The 21265-nt window shown below is 39.7% G+C and overlaps 1 protein-coding gene across 2 annotated transcripts in view; it reads right to left on the minus strand.

Annotated features, from left to right (window-relative positions):
- Positions 1–21265, minus strand: part of LOC124550988 — a 276903-nt gene that overhangs the window by 197050 nt on the left and 58588 nt on the right. For both annotated transcript variants that reach the window (XM_047125816.1, XM_047125815.1), the window contains one exon: positions 19544–19606. In XM_047125816.1, the coding sequence (XP_046981772.1) occupies positions 19544–19606 (63 nt within the window). The remainder of the gene's footprint in view (positions 1–19543; positions 19607–21265) is intronic.

Below are 21265 nucleotides of genomic sequence, written 5' to 3' on the forward strand. Positions count from 1 at the left end.
ACGAAATTTAACCGACAGGATGAAAATGCTGCGATATGCAAATGATTAGCTTTTCAGAGCATTCACACAAGGCTGGCGCCGGTGGCGACACCTACAATGTACTGACACGTGGAAAGTTTCCATCTGATTTCTCATACACAAACAGCAGTTGACCGGCCTTGCCTGGTGAAACGTTGTTGTGATGCCTCGTGTGAGGAGGAGATACGCGTACCATCACGTTTCCGACTTTGAAAAAGGTCGGATTGTAGCCTGTCACGATTGCAATTTACCATACCGCGACATTTCTGCTCACGTTGGTCGAGATCCAATGACTGTTAGCAGAGAACGGAATCGATGGGTTCTGGAGGGTAATATGGAATGCCGTACTGGATCCAAACGGCCTCCTATCACTAGCAGTCGAGATGACAGGCATCTTAACCGCATGGCTGTAATGGATCGTGCAGCAACGTCTCAATCCCTGAGTCAACAGATGGGGACGTTTGCAAGTCAACAACCATCTGCATCAACAGTTCTACGACGTTTGCAGCAACATGGACTATCAGCTCAGAGACCATGGCTGCGGTTACCCTAGACGCTGCATCACAGACAGGAGCACCGACGATGGTGTACTCAACGACGAAGCTGGGTGCACGAATGGCAAAATGTCATTTCTTCAGATGAATCCAGGTTCTGTTTACAGCATCATGATGGTCGCATACGTGTTTGGGGACATCGCGGTGAACACACATTGGATGCGTGTATTCGTCACTGCCATACTGGCGTATCACCCGGCGTGATGGTATGGGGTGCCATTGGTTACACGTCTCAGTCACCTCTTGTTCCCATTGACGGCACTTTGAACAGTGGACGTTACATTTCAGATGTGTTACGACCCGTGGCTCTGCCCTTCATTCGATACCTGTGAAACCCTACATTTCAGCAGGATAATGCACGGTCGCATGTTGCAGGTCTTGTACGGGCCTTTCTGGATACAGGAAATGTTCGACTGCTGCCCTGGCCAGTACATTCTCCAGAGCTCTCACCAACTGAAAACGTCTAGTCAATGGTGGTCAAGCAACCGGCTCGTCACAATATGCCATTCACTACTCTTGATGAACTGTGGTATCATGTTGAAGCTGCATGGGCAGCTGTACCTGTACACGCTATCCAAGATCTGTTTGACTCAGTGCCCAGGTATATCAAGGCCGTTATTACGGCCAGAGGTGGTTGTTGTGGGTACTGATTTCTCAGGATCTACGCACCCAAATTGCTTGAAAATGTAATCACATGTCACTTCTACTATAATATATCTGTCCAATGAATAACCATTTATCATCTGCATTTCTTCTTAGTGTAGCGATTTTAAGGGGCAGTAGTGTATATTAAGAGGCCAATGTCAAAATACCCAGACTTGTGAACAGGTGTCGACAAGAGGTTCGTGAACTTACACCACTTATTGCTCAAACCACCCATTTATGAACCAAAAATATCCTTTTAGAATGGGAAGAGTTACTCCAAAATATAATAGCACACATCAGCACGGTCAGTCATTTCAGGGAATAACCTGTGTTTCTTTTGGTTACGGTTAGTACTTCTCATCAAAACTTCCATAGAAAGTTACATCTTTCCCAGATTCTTGTGGCACCTGGAGGATGAGTGAAATAACACAACTTTCATATCCGAATTCCTCCACTGTTCATATTCAGTAATATGTAATCACTTTAACTGGCCTTTTGAATATACAGTTCCGCTGCCTGTTTTTGAATATCATTTCTCACATATTTTGTACACTGAGTATTTTTTCACTGAAGTAATTTCACATCACACTTCTCTTAGGTCTCATTATGACTATGTTTCATGCACAGGAGTGGTTGATATATGCTGACCATCTCCGACACTGATTAAATGTGTAGGACTTAAAGGTTGCACTTAAAGACAGGTTTTAGAGACTGTTTTGGCTTCTAACTGACACCTGAAAGTCACTTGTTGGATATTGCCAGTTTCCACATCTCTAATACTCTTCTTCGTTACGGGAAAATGTACTAACCCCCTGCCTCCCACACCTCACAGCGCACACACATCTCTATCTATTCCTACATTTATACTCCGAAAGCCACCCAATGGTGTGTGGTGGAGGGCACTTTACGTGCCACTGTCTTTGCCTCCCTTTCCTGTTCCAATTGCTTATGGTTCACGGGAAGAACGACTGCCAGAAGGACTCCGTGCGCGCTCGAATCTCTCTAATTTTACATTCTTGATCTCCTCGGGAGGCATAAGCAGGGGGAAGCAACATATTTGATACCTCATCCAGAAACGCACCCTCTCATAACCTGGACAGCAAGCTACACCGCGATGCAGAACACCTCTCTTGCAGAGTCTGCCACTTGAGTTTGATAAGCATCTCCGTAACGCTATCATGCTTCCCAAATAGCCCTGTGATGAAACGCACCGCTCTTCTTTGGATCTTCTCTATCTCCTCTGTCAACCCGATCTGGTATGGATCCCACACTGATGAGCAGTACTCAAGTATAGGTCGAACGAGTGTTTTGTAAGCCACGTCCTTTGTTGATGGACTACATTTTCTAAGGACTCTCCCAATGAATCTCAACCTGGCATCCGCCTTACCAACAATTAATTTTATATGATCATTCCACTTCAAATCGTTCCGTACACATACTCCCAGATATTTTACAGAAGTATCAACTACCAGTGTTTGTTCCGCTGTCATATAATCATACAATAAAGGATCCTTCTTTCAATGTATTCGCAATACATTACATTTGTCTATGTTAAGGGTCAGCTGCCACTCCCTGCACCAAGTGCCTATCCGCTGCAGATCTTCCTGCATTTCGTTGCAATTTTCTAATGCTGCAACTTCTCTGCATACTGCAGTATCATCCGCGAAAAGCCACATGGAACTTCTGACACTATCTACTAGGTCATTTATATATATTGTGGAAAAAAAAAAAAAAGAAAGTCTGCTAGCCACAACCTCCCTTGACTGCCTATAATACAACACTCACAAAAGATGTGTCTACAGCCATACTCTGTAAACCAGTGAGGATACATTCTACTGTACTCGTTATTAAGGCATTTTCTCATTCCATTCATGTATGGACGATGGGACAAATAATTACTTGAATGCCTCTGTGCACACTGTAATTAGTCTAAGCTTGTCTTTGCAATCCCTCCATCTGAGATATGAGCAGAGTTGAAGTACACTACTCTCATTACCTGAATCCATTTTTTAAGTTTTTTTTACATTTAAGTTCTGAAATTTACTAAACAGACTTTCTTGGGATAGTGTGCATATATTTCCAAGCATTTGGCATTTCAGTTGTTTCAGCATCTCTGTGATGCTCACCCATGGTTCAAAAAATATGTGACCATTTATGCTGCCCAACTCCATATACATCCAATAACCCCTGTAGGTCCTACCTTCATGTGTGTCTCACACACTGTAACAACATTGGAAGATGGAGTATATGACTGTTTTGTAAGCAACCTCCCTTGTTGCCTGCATTGCCCCAGCATACTACTAATGAACAGAAGTCTGACATCTGCTTCATCTGAGCCAGTGTGTTTTTTCATGTTCCTAGAAATTGTTATATCCAGATATTTGTACAGGTTCACAAATCCCATCTGGGACTCACATATTCTAATCATGGGACCCTATCTTTTTTTTGTGAATTGCAAAATTTTACACTTCTTAACACTACTGCCGTTACCAGATTCGATTTTTGAAGTTTTTAATGTTCAAGTACTAAAAATTTACATTTGGCACAAAATGTGTCTCAACACTACTAGAACCAGAGGTGAAACCAAATTGAACGTCCCTTACAGCCCTAATATGAACTACGGAGCTGGTAACTAATTTTCCCATGCTGTACAAGTTAATACCTTTTACTGCCAATAGTTGATAGGCTCAGGAAATAAAGAACGAATATCACAAAGGCTTTGCCTACGGGTATTACACAGCATTTCGTCCTTTATTCATCAAACCCAGGATTTGTTGACAGCAGGTCTCCAGTCCTAATATGTTTCTGCCTTCTTTTAAGTTTCTGTGTAAAAGTTACAGCCAATATCTTTTGTAATTTGATCTGTACTTCAGTCATGGCCTTCCTGTAGTTGTTCCACCTTTGACAGATGCCCGATTTATTGTCTTTAGGAGTTCTTCATGTGTCAACACTTGGCCACTAATCTGAACTCTTCTTTCTACAATAGCCTTCCATAAACTCCTTTTCCTTCCAACTCTTAACCATTCAGCAGACCACCACATTTCCAAGAAGTGCCTTTAATATCATATCTCAAAAGAATTCAGTCTTTTCCTGTCCCCAGTCATCAAGTCCAAGTCTCACAGTCATACAATGCCACCACATTCAACATGTATGCTTCCAGAAACCTTTTCCTGATTTGTAGGTTGTTACTTTCTGAGATTATTAACCTTGTCTTTAAAACATACAGGTACTGATTGTTCTTTCAGCTCACACCACAGTGACTGAGATAATTGTTTCTAATAGTGTAGTCACCTCCCCATAGCCTCTGCAGACAGACTTTCTGCCTGTCTACTGAGCTCCCTAGCACCCGTTCGCTATGGTCCATTATCTACAATAATGTTACTGAATATTTCCTCATTTTATTTAATATTTAAGCTAAAACTGCATCCCCCGCACAGGTCAGCTCTTGTGACAATGTGTATTTTAATCTAAGTCAGTGAACAAAAAAAAAATATGTCCACTGTTCTCCCTGTAAGGTTCATTACTACTACTCTAATGAGCCAAAACAAGTGATTAACAGTATTCTGGTCTGGGTTTGGAAAGCAATATAGTAATAATTCTCCGTAGCAGGCATTGCTAAGTTCCTCCAGATATATCGCACCTGATGTCCATGCACAAATAATCCAATTCCCATCAATTACTGGCCGGTGGTTTGTGATCATGGAGCTTGCGCGTGATAGTGTGATTCATCTGACCAGGTGACACATTTACACTGACCCACAGTATAATCTCAAAGATCCTTGATACGTAGCAATCATAATCGACGATGTCTTGGGTCAAAATGGGAACACATAGGGGTCGTTCGCCACACAGCTCCACTTTTGACAGTGTGCGCTAAGCGGTAAGCTCCAAAATGCTTGTGCCTGCTCCAGTACCATACTCCATTTTCAGATCTTCGCAGCTCACCTCCTATCCAGTCTTATGAAGTGTACAAACCTCTGTACGTTTACTGTAATCAGTCATAGACATCTTACATGTTCTTGCCTACTCGTGGCTTCAGCTTAATTCATTTACGGTCGAGTGATGCTCACAACAGCAGCACATGAACAGCTAACTAGCTTCACAATTTTCAATATGTTCATTTCAGGGTGCTTGGCCATAAATATGTGCTCTTTGTTGAAGACACTGATGTCAGTAGATTTTCTGATTTCGGCCATGACTGTCACTAGAATAATTTGTCATTTGTCTCTCCTATGCTTATCTACTTTCCTTACCATGTCACTTGCCCACAGCACCTCCAGTCACCACTATTTCATGGTGGACAGCGGTCACAATGTCTTGGCTCATCTGTGTCCCCACTGTTTTCACTATTGTACCCACTACTATTTGTATTCTGAAATAACGGACCCATTTTGATCCTGCTTCCAGTCCAATCAAAATGGGCCTGAAGAAGCACACTCTCTGTGATATAAGATATGATCACTTGTTCACCAGAGAGTCTGAAAGGTGTTTGGTTGTGAATATGAGCACATTCATTGTTTGGAGCACTGTCCACAGTACGATTTGGCAACTGAATAAAACATCACAAGCCAAGATCTCTAAAAAGTATTTTATTGAATATCGAGTTTCAACATAGCTATGTCATAATTATCAGATTTGCAAGAGGATGAGCAGAAACTGACAGAAAAATATTTCACAATCATGATATCATAACTTGATAAATTGTCTTTTAACATAACCTACGGAATTCTAACATACCTTAACTTAATGCTTTAAAATATTACAACATATTGCCCCTCAGAGTTCCAAGTTGCTTCACACTGTGTATACACTTTCCAGTATCATAAAGATCACTACAAATTGCCCTTCAAAAGTAAAATTACTATACACATATGTTTGCATAAGACTTGCCATGGCATTTGGGGTCACACTGGATCTGTCTGGATGGTATGTCTTATGGTACACACCTAATGCCTAAATAATGTGCCAGGAAGTCATTAATATGTTCTCTTGATCTTGCACACATGATACATGTGTATTAGAGAGGAAAGTTGCCACTCACCATATAGCAAAGATATTTTTAGATTAGATTAGATTAGATTAATTATTCATTCCATAGACCCATAAAAGAGGGAATCCTCCTGGGTGTGGAACATGTCAGATGAACACATTACAAAAACGTAATTAGAAAAACTTGAGTTTCATTAATTTTAATGATCCTCAGTCAATAAACAGTAAAATTATGTACATGAATTTAATTTAAACTTCTATTATTTATAGATTTAATACTTACATCTGCTTTCATTAAATCCCTCATTCAAATATTTGCTAGTTTCTTGGCTATTACAACCAAGTATTGTCAAAAATTAAAGTATAATAAAATTTCATTAAAATGGTCTACTGCACTTGTTGAGAAACTCATGGATGGAATAGAAGGAGTTAGCCACCAAAAATTCTTTTAAATTATGTTTAAATTGAGTTGACACGCGATAGGCACAATTATAGCTTTCAGCACTGCAGTGTGGTTTCAGTTGTCTGACACTGCAGACGTGGGCGCTAGTTGCGTTTGCGTGAGTGTGTGTTCGCGTGTGTGTACGTGTGTCTATTTCTGACAAAGGCCTTAATAGCTGAAAGATATAATTGTGTGAATCTTTTTGTTGTGCTTATCATGAATCAGCATCTGCACTATATGATAGGCGGCAACTTTCCTCTCTAATATTGTTACATTTCATCCTGGATTTTCCATTGTTTGATACGTGTGTATGCATTTCAACAGTTGTAATCTGTCAAGCCAACCTAGAAAGTCCAACAAAATATTCATATACAACAAGAAATTTATTTCCTACATACATAATTAATGCCATATTTGTAAATGGTTTAGCTTGTATGTAAGATGTTAATGAAAATTGCAGTTTTATGTTTCTCAATTTAAATTGCTGTTGAATGACATGTAACACTCGTACTGGCCCTATCATTTTTTGAAAAAATATGTTGTAGTAGTTTTGAATTATTGATTTGGACATATCTGATGTATTAAACAGTCTCTGAAATTCTCCAATGAAGGACAGTGTACTATGTTTTAAGCATGACTTTATTCTTAAAATTTGTATTGTAAGGTATTTCCATGAACTATCCTACTTAGTTTTATGTTATAAATTCTAAGTACAAGTAGACCCCATTTTAACTTTTATGAGATAGATCATGGTAATTTTTGTTCAACTCACATCCGCACTGAGCAACCTAGACATCGGGTGACATATGCAAATAATAATGTTTCAAATAATAACTGTTACCCAACCACTTCACAATTGCTGTTTTGGGTGGGAGCGCTTTGAGCTGTTTCTGTACTCTGCTATTCGTTGTTCTGAAGGACGCGTCAGCGGTCTAGTTGCGCTCAATCAAAATGTAATATGGTTCCTGAACTGTACTTGGTGTACGGTAGCGTATAAAAACTAAAATCTGCATTGTGTTAACACATTATTCTGTTGAACGACAACAAAAATGAACACAAGGAAATTCAGCAGAGAGTGTTGGAGACAACAGATTTTTGCTGTACATTCACTTTTAACATGTTCTTTTACATGAAACCGTAGAAAATTAAAATAAAAAAGTTGTGTTACAATCTAAAAATTGAAGGAAACATGCCCTACACTAGAAATTAATACGTACACTTAAAGAGATGCATTCAAAATTAAAACTAAGCCGTAGTTTTACGATTTAATAACTTGAATGTGTAGCAGATAAAAAAAACACGTTTGATATTAATACTTGAATCTATAGGAAAATGTAAGAAATGAAAATGAAACAGAGTTTTCAGTGCACAAACTAATAACTAAATACAAATGAACAAACACAGAACTGGACTTGCTATTACATAATTTCATAGACTAGTGTGGAAAAATCAAATTTGTTTTATAATCTAATAGTTTTCCAGAGCTCGTGGTCTCGCGGTAGCGTTCTTCTTCCTGAGCACGGGTTCCCAGGTTCGACTGCTGTCGAAGACAGGGATTTTCACCTGCCCCAAGGTGACTGGGACTCGTTGTGTTGCCTTCATCATCATCATTCATCCCCACTACTATCAGAGGAAGGCAACGGCAAACCACCTGCAGTAGGACCTTACCCAGTATGGCGGTGTGGGTCTCCCACATCTCCCCTATGATCTGTCAAGAAGCATGGCATTCCATTTCCAATCTAATAGTTAACACGCACTAGGGTATGTGCAGCTAGATGCTCTCCAATAATGTATATATCCGCCATAACTATAGATTTCAGTGGACGCCAAGAATACGCATCAGTTGTAATATACTACAGTATCAGTATGACTTGACTGTACAGTGCCGAGCGGCCTGGGTCATTCGGGTATTGTTTAGTATTGTCGGGTGCCTTCTGTCACGTCTGCACGTAAACGATGTTCAGTTTCACATTTTGCCATCGGCAATTGTAAAATAAGCAGGTAATGCGTAGTTTGTAAATCCAATGAACTTGCTCTAAGTTACAATAAAAATCACATCATAATCTAAATTTTTTAAAACTAATATGAATAAATAGACAAACTCATCAGTCAGCAAAGTTTGCGTCTGGCTTTGATGGTAGAAAAGTTGATCATATCTTCGTAATTCAGACGGTTATCAGTTAAGAGGTCAGCTTCAGTGTGAAGAATGGACAAGGCATTCAGTTTCTCCTCCGACAATGTAGAATGTAGCTACAATTTCAGTCTTTTAAGAGCCAAAAACGAGTGTTCTGCTGAACAATTTGTAAGTGCCATAATACATAGAAATATTCTAAGAGCAATGTCAACATTCTGAAATACGGACTGTAACCTCTCATTTGGTAAATATTTACTCATTTCGACTGGTATATCACTACCCTAATTGTAGAAGATTTCAAAGTTCCACGAAATGTACACATTCACTAGGGAAGGAAGTCTCTAATTCTGTGTCATATAATGCTTGGAGTTACTCTGAGTACACATCACCCTGAATCTTAAGCAGGCAGTAGCCAGTTGTGGGTTCAAGTTGTATTGTAATCTCAGTTATATTTCTGTGTGTTATTGTACAGTAAATTACTCACAATTCTGGATATCTATTGTGCTCTCCTCCCACTTATTCAGTTGAGTTACTTTTTATGTTTATTCTTACGAGTGGAGATGTTTGTAATGGGCACACGACAGCAAGGTCTTCAGCGCCCCCACAAAAACACATTGAAATGAGTGTTGGTAAAATACACAAAACAGGAAGATAAAACAGCACAGACAACAAAGATAACAAAAACTGGCTAAACTATGTGTGTAACCATACAGAAGCATGGAACGAAGTATTGTGTCAATATTAAAAGAATAACTAAACAGGATGAAAGCGGTATAAGAAGGTAAAAACAATAGAGCAGATGGATGTGGTTGGCTGACCGCAAGAAGAAAGAAAGAGGAGCCAGCCACTGTGCAACATACTAAAACCTCCACCCTACAATGTTAGGCCAGAGTCCACACACATCACAAAACTTTAAAACCTGAGTCACACTTGTCTCATCATCAGCTAAAATAGAGGGCAGATCCTCACCAATATTTCCTTCTGCTCTTGCATCATGGTATAAAATGTTCTCTGTTAAAATATGGTGAATAGATATGTGCATGTCAAAAGCATCACAAGATGGGGGATCCTCTCGTCAGAGTAAAAAGCTATGTGTGAGAGGGCAGTGCCCGATTCTAAGTCGTTTGAGAGTCACTTCATACTGCCTGAGCAACTGCCAGGAGGAACACCATGGCCAGGTTGTTGACTTCCTCAACAAAAGCTTATTGGCCGGCACCACCAGCCATTCCTCATCCCACAACTTCCTGTGTGGTGCAGAAATGACATCCTGCAAGGGAATAGGACACTGTGGCACATCCTGTCCTCGGCAGGCCACCTCAGCAGCTCGATCAGCCTGCTCACTTCCCCATAGCCCTATATGACCTGGCACCCAGCAGAATGACATCTGCTTACCCTGCTGTTGGAGCAAGTACAGTTTGTCATTACCAGCCATATGAACTCTTCAGCTGGGTACAGGTTCTGTAACGATTATAAGACACTATGTAAATCAGAGCAGTTGAGAAACCATTTGCCCCGGATACAACGCATATACTCCAGTGCCTTCAGGATCACATGGAGCTCTGCTGAGAACACAGTATACTTGCCCAGAAGGCGACAGAGCAACCAAGGGAAGTCCCTTGTTTGGAGCCATCAGTGTACACTATGGTGAAACTGTGATGCGTATCTAAAACATTAAGAAACAGAGATTGAAGTGTATAATCTAATACCCAATCTTTTTTAAAAATTGGTCAAGTCTAAATTAAGTTTAGGCCTCCGTAGGAGCCAAGGTGGAAATCTGCTCCAACCGCGAAGTAGGATGTGAAGATCAGCAACACCCATCTCTAGAAGGCAATCTTGTGCACGAATCCCACAGGGCCTCGTTGCCTGTTGCTGGTTATGAAAAAGCCTTTCCAGTGGGGGCTGAGTAACAGTATGGTAGATGGGTGCGTATGGTGTGGATGGTCTTTTATATGCTTGGCACAGCCCTAAGTAGCCATCGCCTGATGTGAAGCGGCGGTACACCAGCCTCAGCAGAGACTCATGATATGGGGGCTTGTTCTATTCAGAACAGTCACCAACCGAATCCCTTCATGGTACACCACGTCCAGCATCTTTAAATAAGAAGGTCTTGCAGACCCATACACCGTGCACCCATAATCCAGCTGAGATCATACAAATGCCCTGTAAAACGTCCCTCATCCTCAACTCAAGAGGGTTTAAATGGAATGAGAACAGTTAAAAAGAACACACACAGACTTCTTGGCGAAAAACTTGAAACCACTCTTCTGCACCCATTCATCCAAACATCAAAGAGATAGTACCAACTGACTCGTTGTTTTTGCAAGGCTTGAAGAAGAGCAAAAACAGAAAAGTCCTCCACAAACAAAGAACAGTTGACAGGGCTTTTCACTATGGACATAATGCTATCAATTGCTATTGCAAAGACAGTCACACTTAAAACACTATCTTGAGGGACACCATTCTTTTGCTCAAAGCAATCAGAGAGGACATCACCAACTCTGTACTTAAAATATTGTGGCGTGAGGAAGGACTGAATAAAAATGGGGAGGCAACAATGAAAACACCATTTGTGAAGCTGCTCGAGGATAAGATGCCTCCAAGTAGTATCGTAGACCTTCTCAATGTCAAAAAATATGCCTAGAAGGCGATGTCGGCACTTGGAAAGCCTGTTGTATAACCACCTCCAGTAGGACCAGGTTATCAAAGGTGGAGAAGTACTTGGTGAGTATTTTTGCAAGAAAGAGCATGAAAGCAGTTGTTAGTATCCCACTAACACAATGAATGGACATCATTTAGCTCCAGTACGATTAGGGTAAAGCAATTATGGGCAGAGGTAAAATGGATTGCAAATCCCACTCTGAAGAAGTATGCGCTGGATAAGTTGATTACGGATAGAAAACATCCACTGTAGCTTAATAATAATATTCAGAATATGCTAAGAAAACAAAGACTGTTGCATTCTTGGTTCAAAAGAGAGTGTGCAAATGATGACAGGAATGAGTCACTAGAGATTTGTGTGTCTGTGAAATGATCAATGCATGAAGGATATAACTACTACCATTGTTAAGAGATTTTGCTGAGAACCCAAGAAAATTCTGATCCTACATAAAATTGTCAACTGGCTGAAAGGCTCTATCTAGTCATTATTTGACCAGTTTCGCGTGACAATAGAAGATAGTAAATGGGAAACTGAAATTTTAAATCTTGTGTAAGAAATTTTTCATACAGGATCATACAAATATACCGTTGTTTGACCATCTTACAGAACCCTGTATAGAGGACATAGTAATTGGCATCGAGAAACAAGTGCCAGAATTGACAAGCAAGAATTGATAACCAATAAGCTGCCAGGTCCAGGCGGAATCCCAAAGAGTACTCTAGGTCACTGGTATCTTGCCTAGCTTGCATTTATCGTGCATCTCTTGTTCATTGCAATATCCCTAGTGACCGGGAAAAAGTGCGGGTGACTCTAATATATAAGTAGGATACCAGAAAGGACCCACAAAATTACAGACCAATATTCTTAACATTGGTTTGCTGTTAAATTCTTTTAGTATATTATATTCTGGAATATACACAATTTCTTTGAGGCAGATAATCTTATGTCCACAAATCAGCATGGATTTAGAAAGCATTGCTTCTGCTTAGCTGAGCTTGCCCTTTTCTCACATGCAGGGTGTATATGTGGACAAGGAAAAAAAATTCCTGGATTTCTCCTGGATTTCCCGGTTAAAAATACACTTTCTCCCAGGTGAAAACATACTTTTTCCCTGTTAAGTGACGGTATATTTTCTCTCAGAACTGTATAAGTCCTTGAATGATTATGGTTTTATACACGGGAGTAGAATTTCCCAGCACTTTATAAAACTAAACACAGTGAAAAAAACACGTTTTGGAAAGATCTTTGATGTGCAGCAACATGTACGCTGCATATTTTTGTATTACGAAAGTATAAATTCGAATACCACCTAACACCGCATGTTACTTTCCGAAGCATTGCAATCGAGATTGTGATGCGATTTTGAAAGCCATTCATAGCTCATGTCATGTGATCTCACCAGCCGATGACAGCGGGAATTCAGAGCTTAGGACATGTGATGTAGTCAGCCAATAGCACCATCACTGTTAAGTAGTGCGAACGCACAAACAGAAAAAGTTGATGATTTAAATTAATATATATATAGTGTTTCTACATGAAATGCAAGGCTTTCACATATAATATTGGCCTGTAAGATTAATGCGCTGCAAGAGAATCTAAGCTTTCACATACAATGTTGGTCTTTTATGTGTGTATTGCAATTTAAGATATATCACACAAGTGTGATCATAAAATTTTTAATAACAATTTAAATGTCTGATCTTCTGGGCTCAAAATTCATCTAAATGGCTTGTCATCAAAGAGTTGATTTTTAAATGGGAGTCAAATGCTCTGTGATTTAAGAAATTCATCGTACATTATTGCACATAGCTTCATTGTAACTGCCAGAATGGTACTTTGATGGTAACACTTTTCAAACCACCATACAGAATATTTTCCGGTGACCTGTTAGAAATAGATTCGTTTCCGTTGCCAGAGAGTGCCAGATGACAGGCGTCACTGCGCTTACGCAGCTATGATGTCGTAGGGAGCCCGTATGTTCATACGTGTAAAACATTAAAAGATCGTACATTATGTCATAGAAGAAACAAGACATCAGAGGATACTCCAGGAGCATCGGAATTTCGAGACCCATACTAAAATGTGCACATTTAAAGTGCACATTTGTATGTCCATATTTCCAGTTAAGTAGGCCATGACCTGATATTAAGCTGTTCAATGTGGTTTTCGGGATGTAAATTTTCTTGGAGTACCAGTACTGTGTAATCTCATGTTTGGTTCTTTGTTATGGCAAAATGCCGTACGTGCTAGAAGTTGAAAATGTGCACTTGAAATGCAACGAACAGTGTGTGGAATTAGAAAGAAAATTTCTTTAGCAAACTGACAAAAATAACTTCATTGTTCTGCAATGCAATTAATGCTTGACTGTCAGAAAGGTGGAAATCAGAAATCTGTTTTGTTTTCATTTGACGTGAGAGCAGTAAAAGAAGAGGAAACAGCAAAATTACTAAATGTAAACACGGGTCACGTGGAGACTACCCGCTACCCCACTGTAACTCAGGCTGCTCTGCTCATCAGCCCCAGATCTACGATATTTCCAAACCGGTGCAATACCCCGCCACTCCCTCGAGCGTTTGATTTTTAAAAAAATCTAATTTTCAAAAATATGTTCATTTTGTAGTGCACATCTTTCTGAAAGTCTGATGCATAAAACATGTGTGTTCGAGGAAATGTAAGACATGTTATTTGGTCGTAAGTGTGCCAAAGGGCAGTGCCTCGCCTCCTCACACAGCATTCTTCTATTGCACGTCACTGGACTTTGCTCTGTGGAATTGAAACGTGTATATTTTGTAATGGATGTCATCAAACCATATTCAGGACAGTGAAAATTAAAATGTCCTGTGGAGCCTCTCCTGCTTACAATTGGCCGGTTTGATATGCTGTCGCGCTATACAAAAAAAAAAAAAAAAAATAAATAAATAAATAAATAAAAATAAATAAATAAATAAAAGAACTCTTCAGAAAATTTGCACTCTTTATTCCCTATCAGCTAACAACTTGCTGCTTTGTGTGACATAAAATTAAATATAGGATACATAAACCCAGTAAAGACATGAGACAAGCAAGACAATACACATTTATTCAATCCTTAGCTCCTAGAAGTTTTTTCTCTCTAATCTTGATGCAGCTTTATATGGCATGCTTTCCTTTCTGCGAAAGAATCTATTACCTCATCAAAGTTCGTAAAATGTTCTGCTACATGAAAAGTCAAAATGTCGTTGTCTAATACTGAAAAAGCTGTTAATGCAAATAGTACCCAAGGCTGGTGTGGTTTCCTGATCTGATTACGTCTATTTTGTCACTCTCTGCTAGATAAAACAAAATAGCCCTTTCTAATACTGCAACAATTGTAATACACACCAAATAAATGAGGCTGTTTTGGCACAAACGGTCTTTTTTGTAACGACAGAATATAATTCACAAAGTACCAATATCAAATGCCTATTAGGCCTACTACAAGCAAAAAGCCTTACATTAGGAAATAGTTTCACACTTCATTCATACACTCCAGTTTCTCAAGTATGAGAGCAAAAAGTAGTAGTACGAAATTTTTAGACAAACTTGGAATCGTCATATTGTTCCATAATTTATGTGATGTCCCTGTTTCTTCTCCTTCCTCGTTCTAACAAACAGTCTCATTATCATTAATTCTGTAGCTGTTCCTGTCAATGACAAAGCTTATTCGCAGGTCAACACCACTAACTCTGCCAGAATCACCGGTTTAGTTATCCCACGATTATTCTCCGGTTAGGCCTTGCTACATGTTCGTACAACGCATTTTCCGTGCTTCTTCCAGAATAGAATTTAAACCGGCTGCTGGTCGGGGACTGTACAACTGGCCCTTACTAGTACAGCAATCTGGCCAAAAATTTTCTGGCAAAATTTCATTTTCTTAGATACTCCGAGAAGGTAATACGTAATCTTTCTTACCTGTTATTCGTTTATTTCCACTCCTGTAGTCTGAATCTATGGATTTAGATAGTAATTATAACAATGCTCATCATTCGCAAACCCAATCAGCCACACAATCAGATAGCGGTTGGCATTCATCCGTTCGGCCTTACTCTACTCAGCTCGTATAGCCCCTTTTCTCTGTAGGAAAGTTTGTTTCTACATGCAATGAGGATTCCCCTGACAGAGACATCATGTACACTATGCACGCATTCACAAATCAACTTACGATTCATTCAGAAATCAACTTAGAATGTGTTCAAAAACCGACAGGGATGCGTTTCAAAGTCATATGAAAAATCGATAGACTAACGTGCACTGGATGCTAGTCGCTTGTGAAACAAGGTTTTTTCCCTCAATAGCATGAATCTGCCCCCCCCCCCCCACTCCCCTCCTACAACTGGGCCTGCTGCGCATGCAAGAATCTGTCGGCTTGAGCAACCCAGTAGAATTTTTCCCGGTAGCATCTAGCTGCTTGCTGCGACTACTTACAAAGCCAACAGCCACATTTCTGTAGCCAGAAGCGGGAGAAGGCATGATCCTGCTCGTAACTGCTAAAACGAATCTAATGTAAACAGTTGTGAGGCCACGCTCACCGGAGGCAATTTGTTGTTACGGAACATTGCATAGTCTTCCTAAAACCTTTGACACATTTTGCTGTTGGCAGACGCTTGTATGAGCACTGTGTTTTGTTGCTATATATGGTGCATTTCCTTTGCAATTTAAGTTTTATTTTCGTTTTTTCTCTCGTTCATGTTTTATTGTGGCAGTATTATTCTGACATAGCGGTATACAGTAATATCCTTTGTTAGAGTATCGGTTCTTGCCGGTCAAAATAACAAAATTTAACTGAAAACAAAAACAATAAAAACTTCCCGGAATTCTAAAAAATTCCGGGTTTTTCCCACTTTCTCCCAGATGAAAAAATTCCCGGGTTTTTCCCGGATCTCCCAGTTGTCCCGGGTCGTATACACCCTGCACATATCATCTTGCAACCACAAATGAAAGGTAACAGGCAGATTCCATATTACTTGATTTCCAAAACGCATTTCACATGGTACCCCGCTGCAGACTGTTAACAAAGGTACACAGACAGGTTCCCAGATAAGTGAGTAGCTTGAAGATTTCTTAAATAATAGAACCCAATATGTTGTCCTCAACATCTCAAGTGCTCATCAGAATGAAGAATATCATCACTGATGGATGGGATGAGAAGCAATCTGCGGCTTTTAGCTGATGATGCTGTGGAGTATGGAATGGTGTTTTCGTTGAGTGACTGTTAGGTGATACAAGATAACTAAGACAAAATGTCTAGTTGATTTGATGAATGGCAGCTAGTTCTACATGTACAAAAATGTAAGTTAATACAGTGAGTAGGGAAAACAACACTGAAATGTTCAAATACAGCAATTGTAGTGTGATGCTTGATGCAGCCACTTCAATTAAATATCTAGGCATAACGTTGCAGAGCGATAAGAAATGGAATGAGCATGTCATGAGGTAGCAGCGAAGGGGAATTGTCGACTTCAGTTTATCGGGAGAATTTTTGGGAAGTGTGGTTCGTCTGTAAAGGAGACAACATATACAACACTAGTGTGACCGATTCTTGAGTACTGATCAAGAGTTTGGAATCTCCACCAGGTTAGATTAAACAAAGACATCGGAGTATTTCAAAGGCCGGCTGTTAGATTTGTTACCAGTAGGTTCAATCCATGCACAACTAGGGTGATACGAAGAGATCGTCGAATTCAAGTTCTGTGAATAATTTGGAATTATAATAGGAAGTTACTTTGGGAACTTAAAGGAGAATCCCAAGAGGGAAGGCAAAATTCTTTTCAAGGAACACTGCCGAGAAGAAGTAGAGGAATGGTATTTGAAGATGATTGGAGAACAATTATACTGCGACCACCTTTCATTTTACAGAAGGACCATGAAGACGAGAGAAATTCGGGCTCACATGGAGATATACAGTCACGTCTTTTCTTCCTCTATCTATTTGCAAGTGGCTCAGGAAAGAAAATGTCAAGAAGTGGTGCAAGGTACCCTCACAACCAACATACGATAGCTTTCATGCTATGTACATAGAAGGAGATGATTTTTTTCTATGGCTCAGCAAAAGAAAGCAGCCTACGGGCCCACACCCTTTACACTGAAAAATATTAGTATGTTGGAAAACAAACCAACATGCTATTACAGAAAATCCTCAATTTTCTTCTGGTCAGAAGCTCACTGGCACCCCAAATAGTAAATAGTGGATGGCCTCACTCTTTTTGCACACCTGAGATGGAGGAGTGTGCGCCACACTTAGTGGACAAAAATCTTGGATCACTGTGTGATGATTAGCAGCAACAGAACACACAACACATCAGTCATTACCTTCTCTGAGTGGTACATACTAAACAATTTCTGTGTCTGTATCATCTTCAGTACTTCCAGGTTGTAAAGCCAGAAGATTGCCATGGCAGATTACAGTCCCATAAATGACTTCCAAATGTGTGGTGCCGATCCGTTTCATCCATCCTGGATTTTATTAACTGACAATGTCAGGTTTACAAGAGGTGTGTAACACAGAACTTCTTGCCCTCATTTTTGTGCTTTCAGATGGCTACTGTGTGTACGCACACCAGAGCCACTATCCGGGTGAAGGTTTCCTCCAGCCTGCAGATGGCACACTGATCATTCCCTAATTCTCATAAATGGTTTGTGCTGGGGCCTGCACGGCTAGTTTGTGATTTCCCATAATGGCTGGGAGTTACCAACACCCATTCAATAGGAAACATCTGAAGACCCTGGCACAAAGTTCTTTTAGTGCTTGCAAAAAAAAAAAAAAAAAAAAAAAAACATGGAAATGTCTATATTACAGCTCATGATTATGATTAGCTGAACGACCTTAAAGCTGCATTAGTTTTGTCGAGTGACTGGGAGTTCACTAAATTGAAGAAGTCCACTGGCAGCTCTCACACAGCTGAGTTGGCAAGTTATGGACTCTGTAGAGTCGAGGTGGTATTTTAAAAAATACAGAGTTAATAATTCTTTCTGCTCAACACAGTTATTTTGCATATATGGGAAGACTACAAGAATCTGAAGTGCTTGAACATGTGCACGAGTGCAATTTTGTGTACCTTTTTCCAGTTATTCTAGGTATGTTGGCCCTTGTGGCGAGCATGCAGGTACTGAAAAGAAGAGGCACCTTAGAGTGTGGAGCCATTAGCTGCCTGGAGGCAGAGTCCACTGAGCAAAGCAGACTCGGCAAGACTTAACTCGAAAAAATAAATTTCATTTGTTTACATGGATATCTTGGGAGTGTGTGTTTTGACCCAGTGTTTTGAACCGTATTCCTATTTTGTTGTTGAGGAGATTTTTTCAGATTTTTTTGAGAAGCCAGATGGAGCAAGTATACTGAACTGTTAACAGTATGCATATTCCAGTCCAGCGGTCAGATATTGGAATCTTACGAGTGGTCACTTAGCTGAAGGGATTTTAATTATTGCTTTGTAGTAACGACAAGTTAAATCATGCCTTGCAAGAAATACAGGCCAGTGATCATTATTTAGACAAATTTCAGTGCAAAGATTTAATCTGGATCCAACACCAAATGTTTCCAATTCCATCAGAGCAGTAGGTCGTGTGATTTGTCTCACGTGCCACATACAGTTACAAGTGCAACGGTTATGGCAGCAGTTGCTAATGTGACTTCACTCTCTGCCACGAAAGCTCCGAGAGTGGACTAAAGTAAATTGTCAATGCAGACTGTTGAAATCAAATAGTGGTCACATCACAAAAAAAGGTTAAACCATTTTCTAAACAACACAAAAAATGAACCACTGGCCATAAAAAGTACAAAATGCAACCCTGTTGACTTAAGACTTAAGTAAGGTACTTAAATGTGACAACCACTTAAAAGGTATTATGGCTTTTTGTCTTAAAATAGTCACACAGAGAACTAGAGAAAATTGTGCCACATTTTAAAAAATAAAGCTTCAAACACACTGAAGTTGGCTGAAAGTTACTGATGAAACATGTTTGGATAACTAAAGAGCTGCAGATACCAGGTAATCTAGTCTTTCGCCTTTCTTGACAAAATTACTTATTGTTTCTGAAATATTCTCCAAAAGTTAACAAACATAATTGCTCATATTAATGTTACTTACTGGCTCTTGACTGATTTCAGCTTCATTATTGGCAGAACTTTCCTGTTTTTCTGGAACCTTCTCCTGTAAGAAAAATATAATTGAAGACAAATTACAAAGAACAAACAGCAAATGAAGTGTACATTACAAGAAAGTAGGCAAAAAGTTCTAGATCTATGAATGGGGAATTCTAGCCTGTATTCAAAGGAGAATTTTGTTTTTTGTTTTATTTGACTGAAGCTTCCACAAATTTATAATTCTTGGATGGAAATTGACAATTAAGCCAGTCTTAATTGTTCTATACATGCGTGATTTGGTTTTTTTCCCTCTACAAACTTGATGCTTTTTTTTTTTAAGCTGCCTTTAGATACAGGACACAAAAATGGCATCTTATCAGAAATTCCAATCAAAATGAAAAGACACGCTTGTTCACCACTCATTCTATAAATGTATTTCATCCAGTAAACTATTTGTAGAGTATTGTTTGTACTTGCAGTATAATTAATGTAGTTATTAAATGAGAATACATGACCACCACAATGAAAGTAAATAACAAAATAAATACTTTCCGAGCACAGGAGATTACTCGCTGAAAAGCAGCTTTGAACTGATGAATTGACAACAGGCACACACAAAAAAAAGAGAGAGAAAACTAGCTAGCTTTCAGAATAAATCCTGCCCATACCCATGCCTGCTAACCGCCCCCCCCCCCCCCCCCTTACACACAATTCTGTGCTTGAAACATACAATGCCAGGATTGCATTTCAGCAGGTGGACTGGGGTGGGGTGGGTTGTGTGGTGGGGTAGGCAGGGGGGGGGGGGGGTAGGGCATACATATAGAGAGGCAGCCAGTTCTCTGGTTAGGAATGTGGGAGGGAGGTGGGGAAAATGCACAGGCTATGTATGTGTGTATGTGATGCACGGGTTTCACAACAGTGGACAGCAGTGCAGGATGAGGGTGATGTGGAAACGTGAATAAGTGTGTATGTGTGTGTGTGTGTGTGTGTGTGTGTGTGTGTGTGTGTGTGTGTGTGTGTGTGTGTGTATCGTAGGGGGGGAGGTGGCCATGCACTCCTGTTCACAATTCAATGCTTACAATTTTCAGTGAGTGGTCTTCTTCACTCCAAAATTATTTGCACTCTACCTCAGCATTCCTACTATAAATTATAATATCAAGTGAAACAGATGATAGAAAAGATATGATTAACAATATTTGCTAAATCAGGTTTACTTATTATGATGTTTCAGAAATTCAGAGACAGAATAGAAGCAGTGATCAAGCAAGAATTGTTTCACCTTACTTTAAATGTATTCAATAACAGTATGTATTTTCAGTAAGAATACATATTGTTATGTAACGTAACTCTAATAAGATACACCACTCTTATGCATTAATTTGTACTTGGACCTGCAAAATGTTGTTATCATTATGGAACAGTCATTAGTACATTTGTAAAATGGTAATGGATTTAGAAGTTGACCAGCAAATGAATTAGCTATTTGAAAAGGTGCAGCTCATTAAAAATAGGAAATTTTTGGTTTGCAATGCAACATACTAGATAACATATTTTTTTAAATACACACACCAGAAAAAGTTTTGCATCACCCCCGTTCCCACAACTCCTGAAGGTAGACGTTGACTGTGGATACTGTATCACAGACACCACCTGATCCTCCTTCATAAAATTCCTACATAATTCCCCTATACTGTCAGACACCTGAGCCAACCCTACACTAGGCTTC

Source organism: Schistocerca americana, chromosome 9, assembly GCF_021461395.2.
Source record: "Schistocerca americana isolate TAMUIC-IGC-003095 chromosome 9, iqSchAmer2.1, whole genome shotgun sequence".
Taxonomy (NCBI): domain Eukaryota; kingdom Metazoa; phylum Arthropoda; class Insecta; order Orthoptera; family Acrididae; genus Schistocerca; species Schistocerca americana.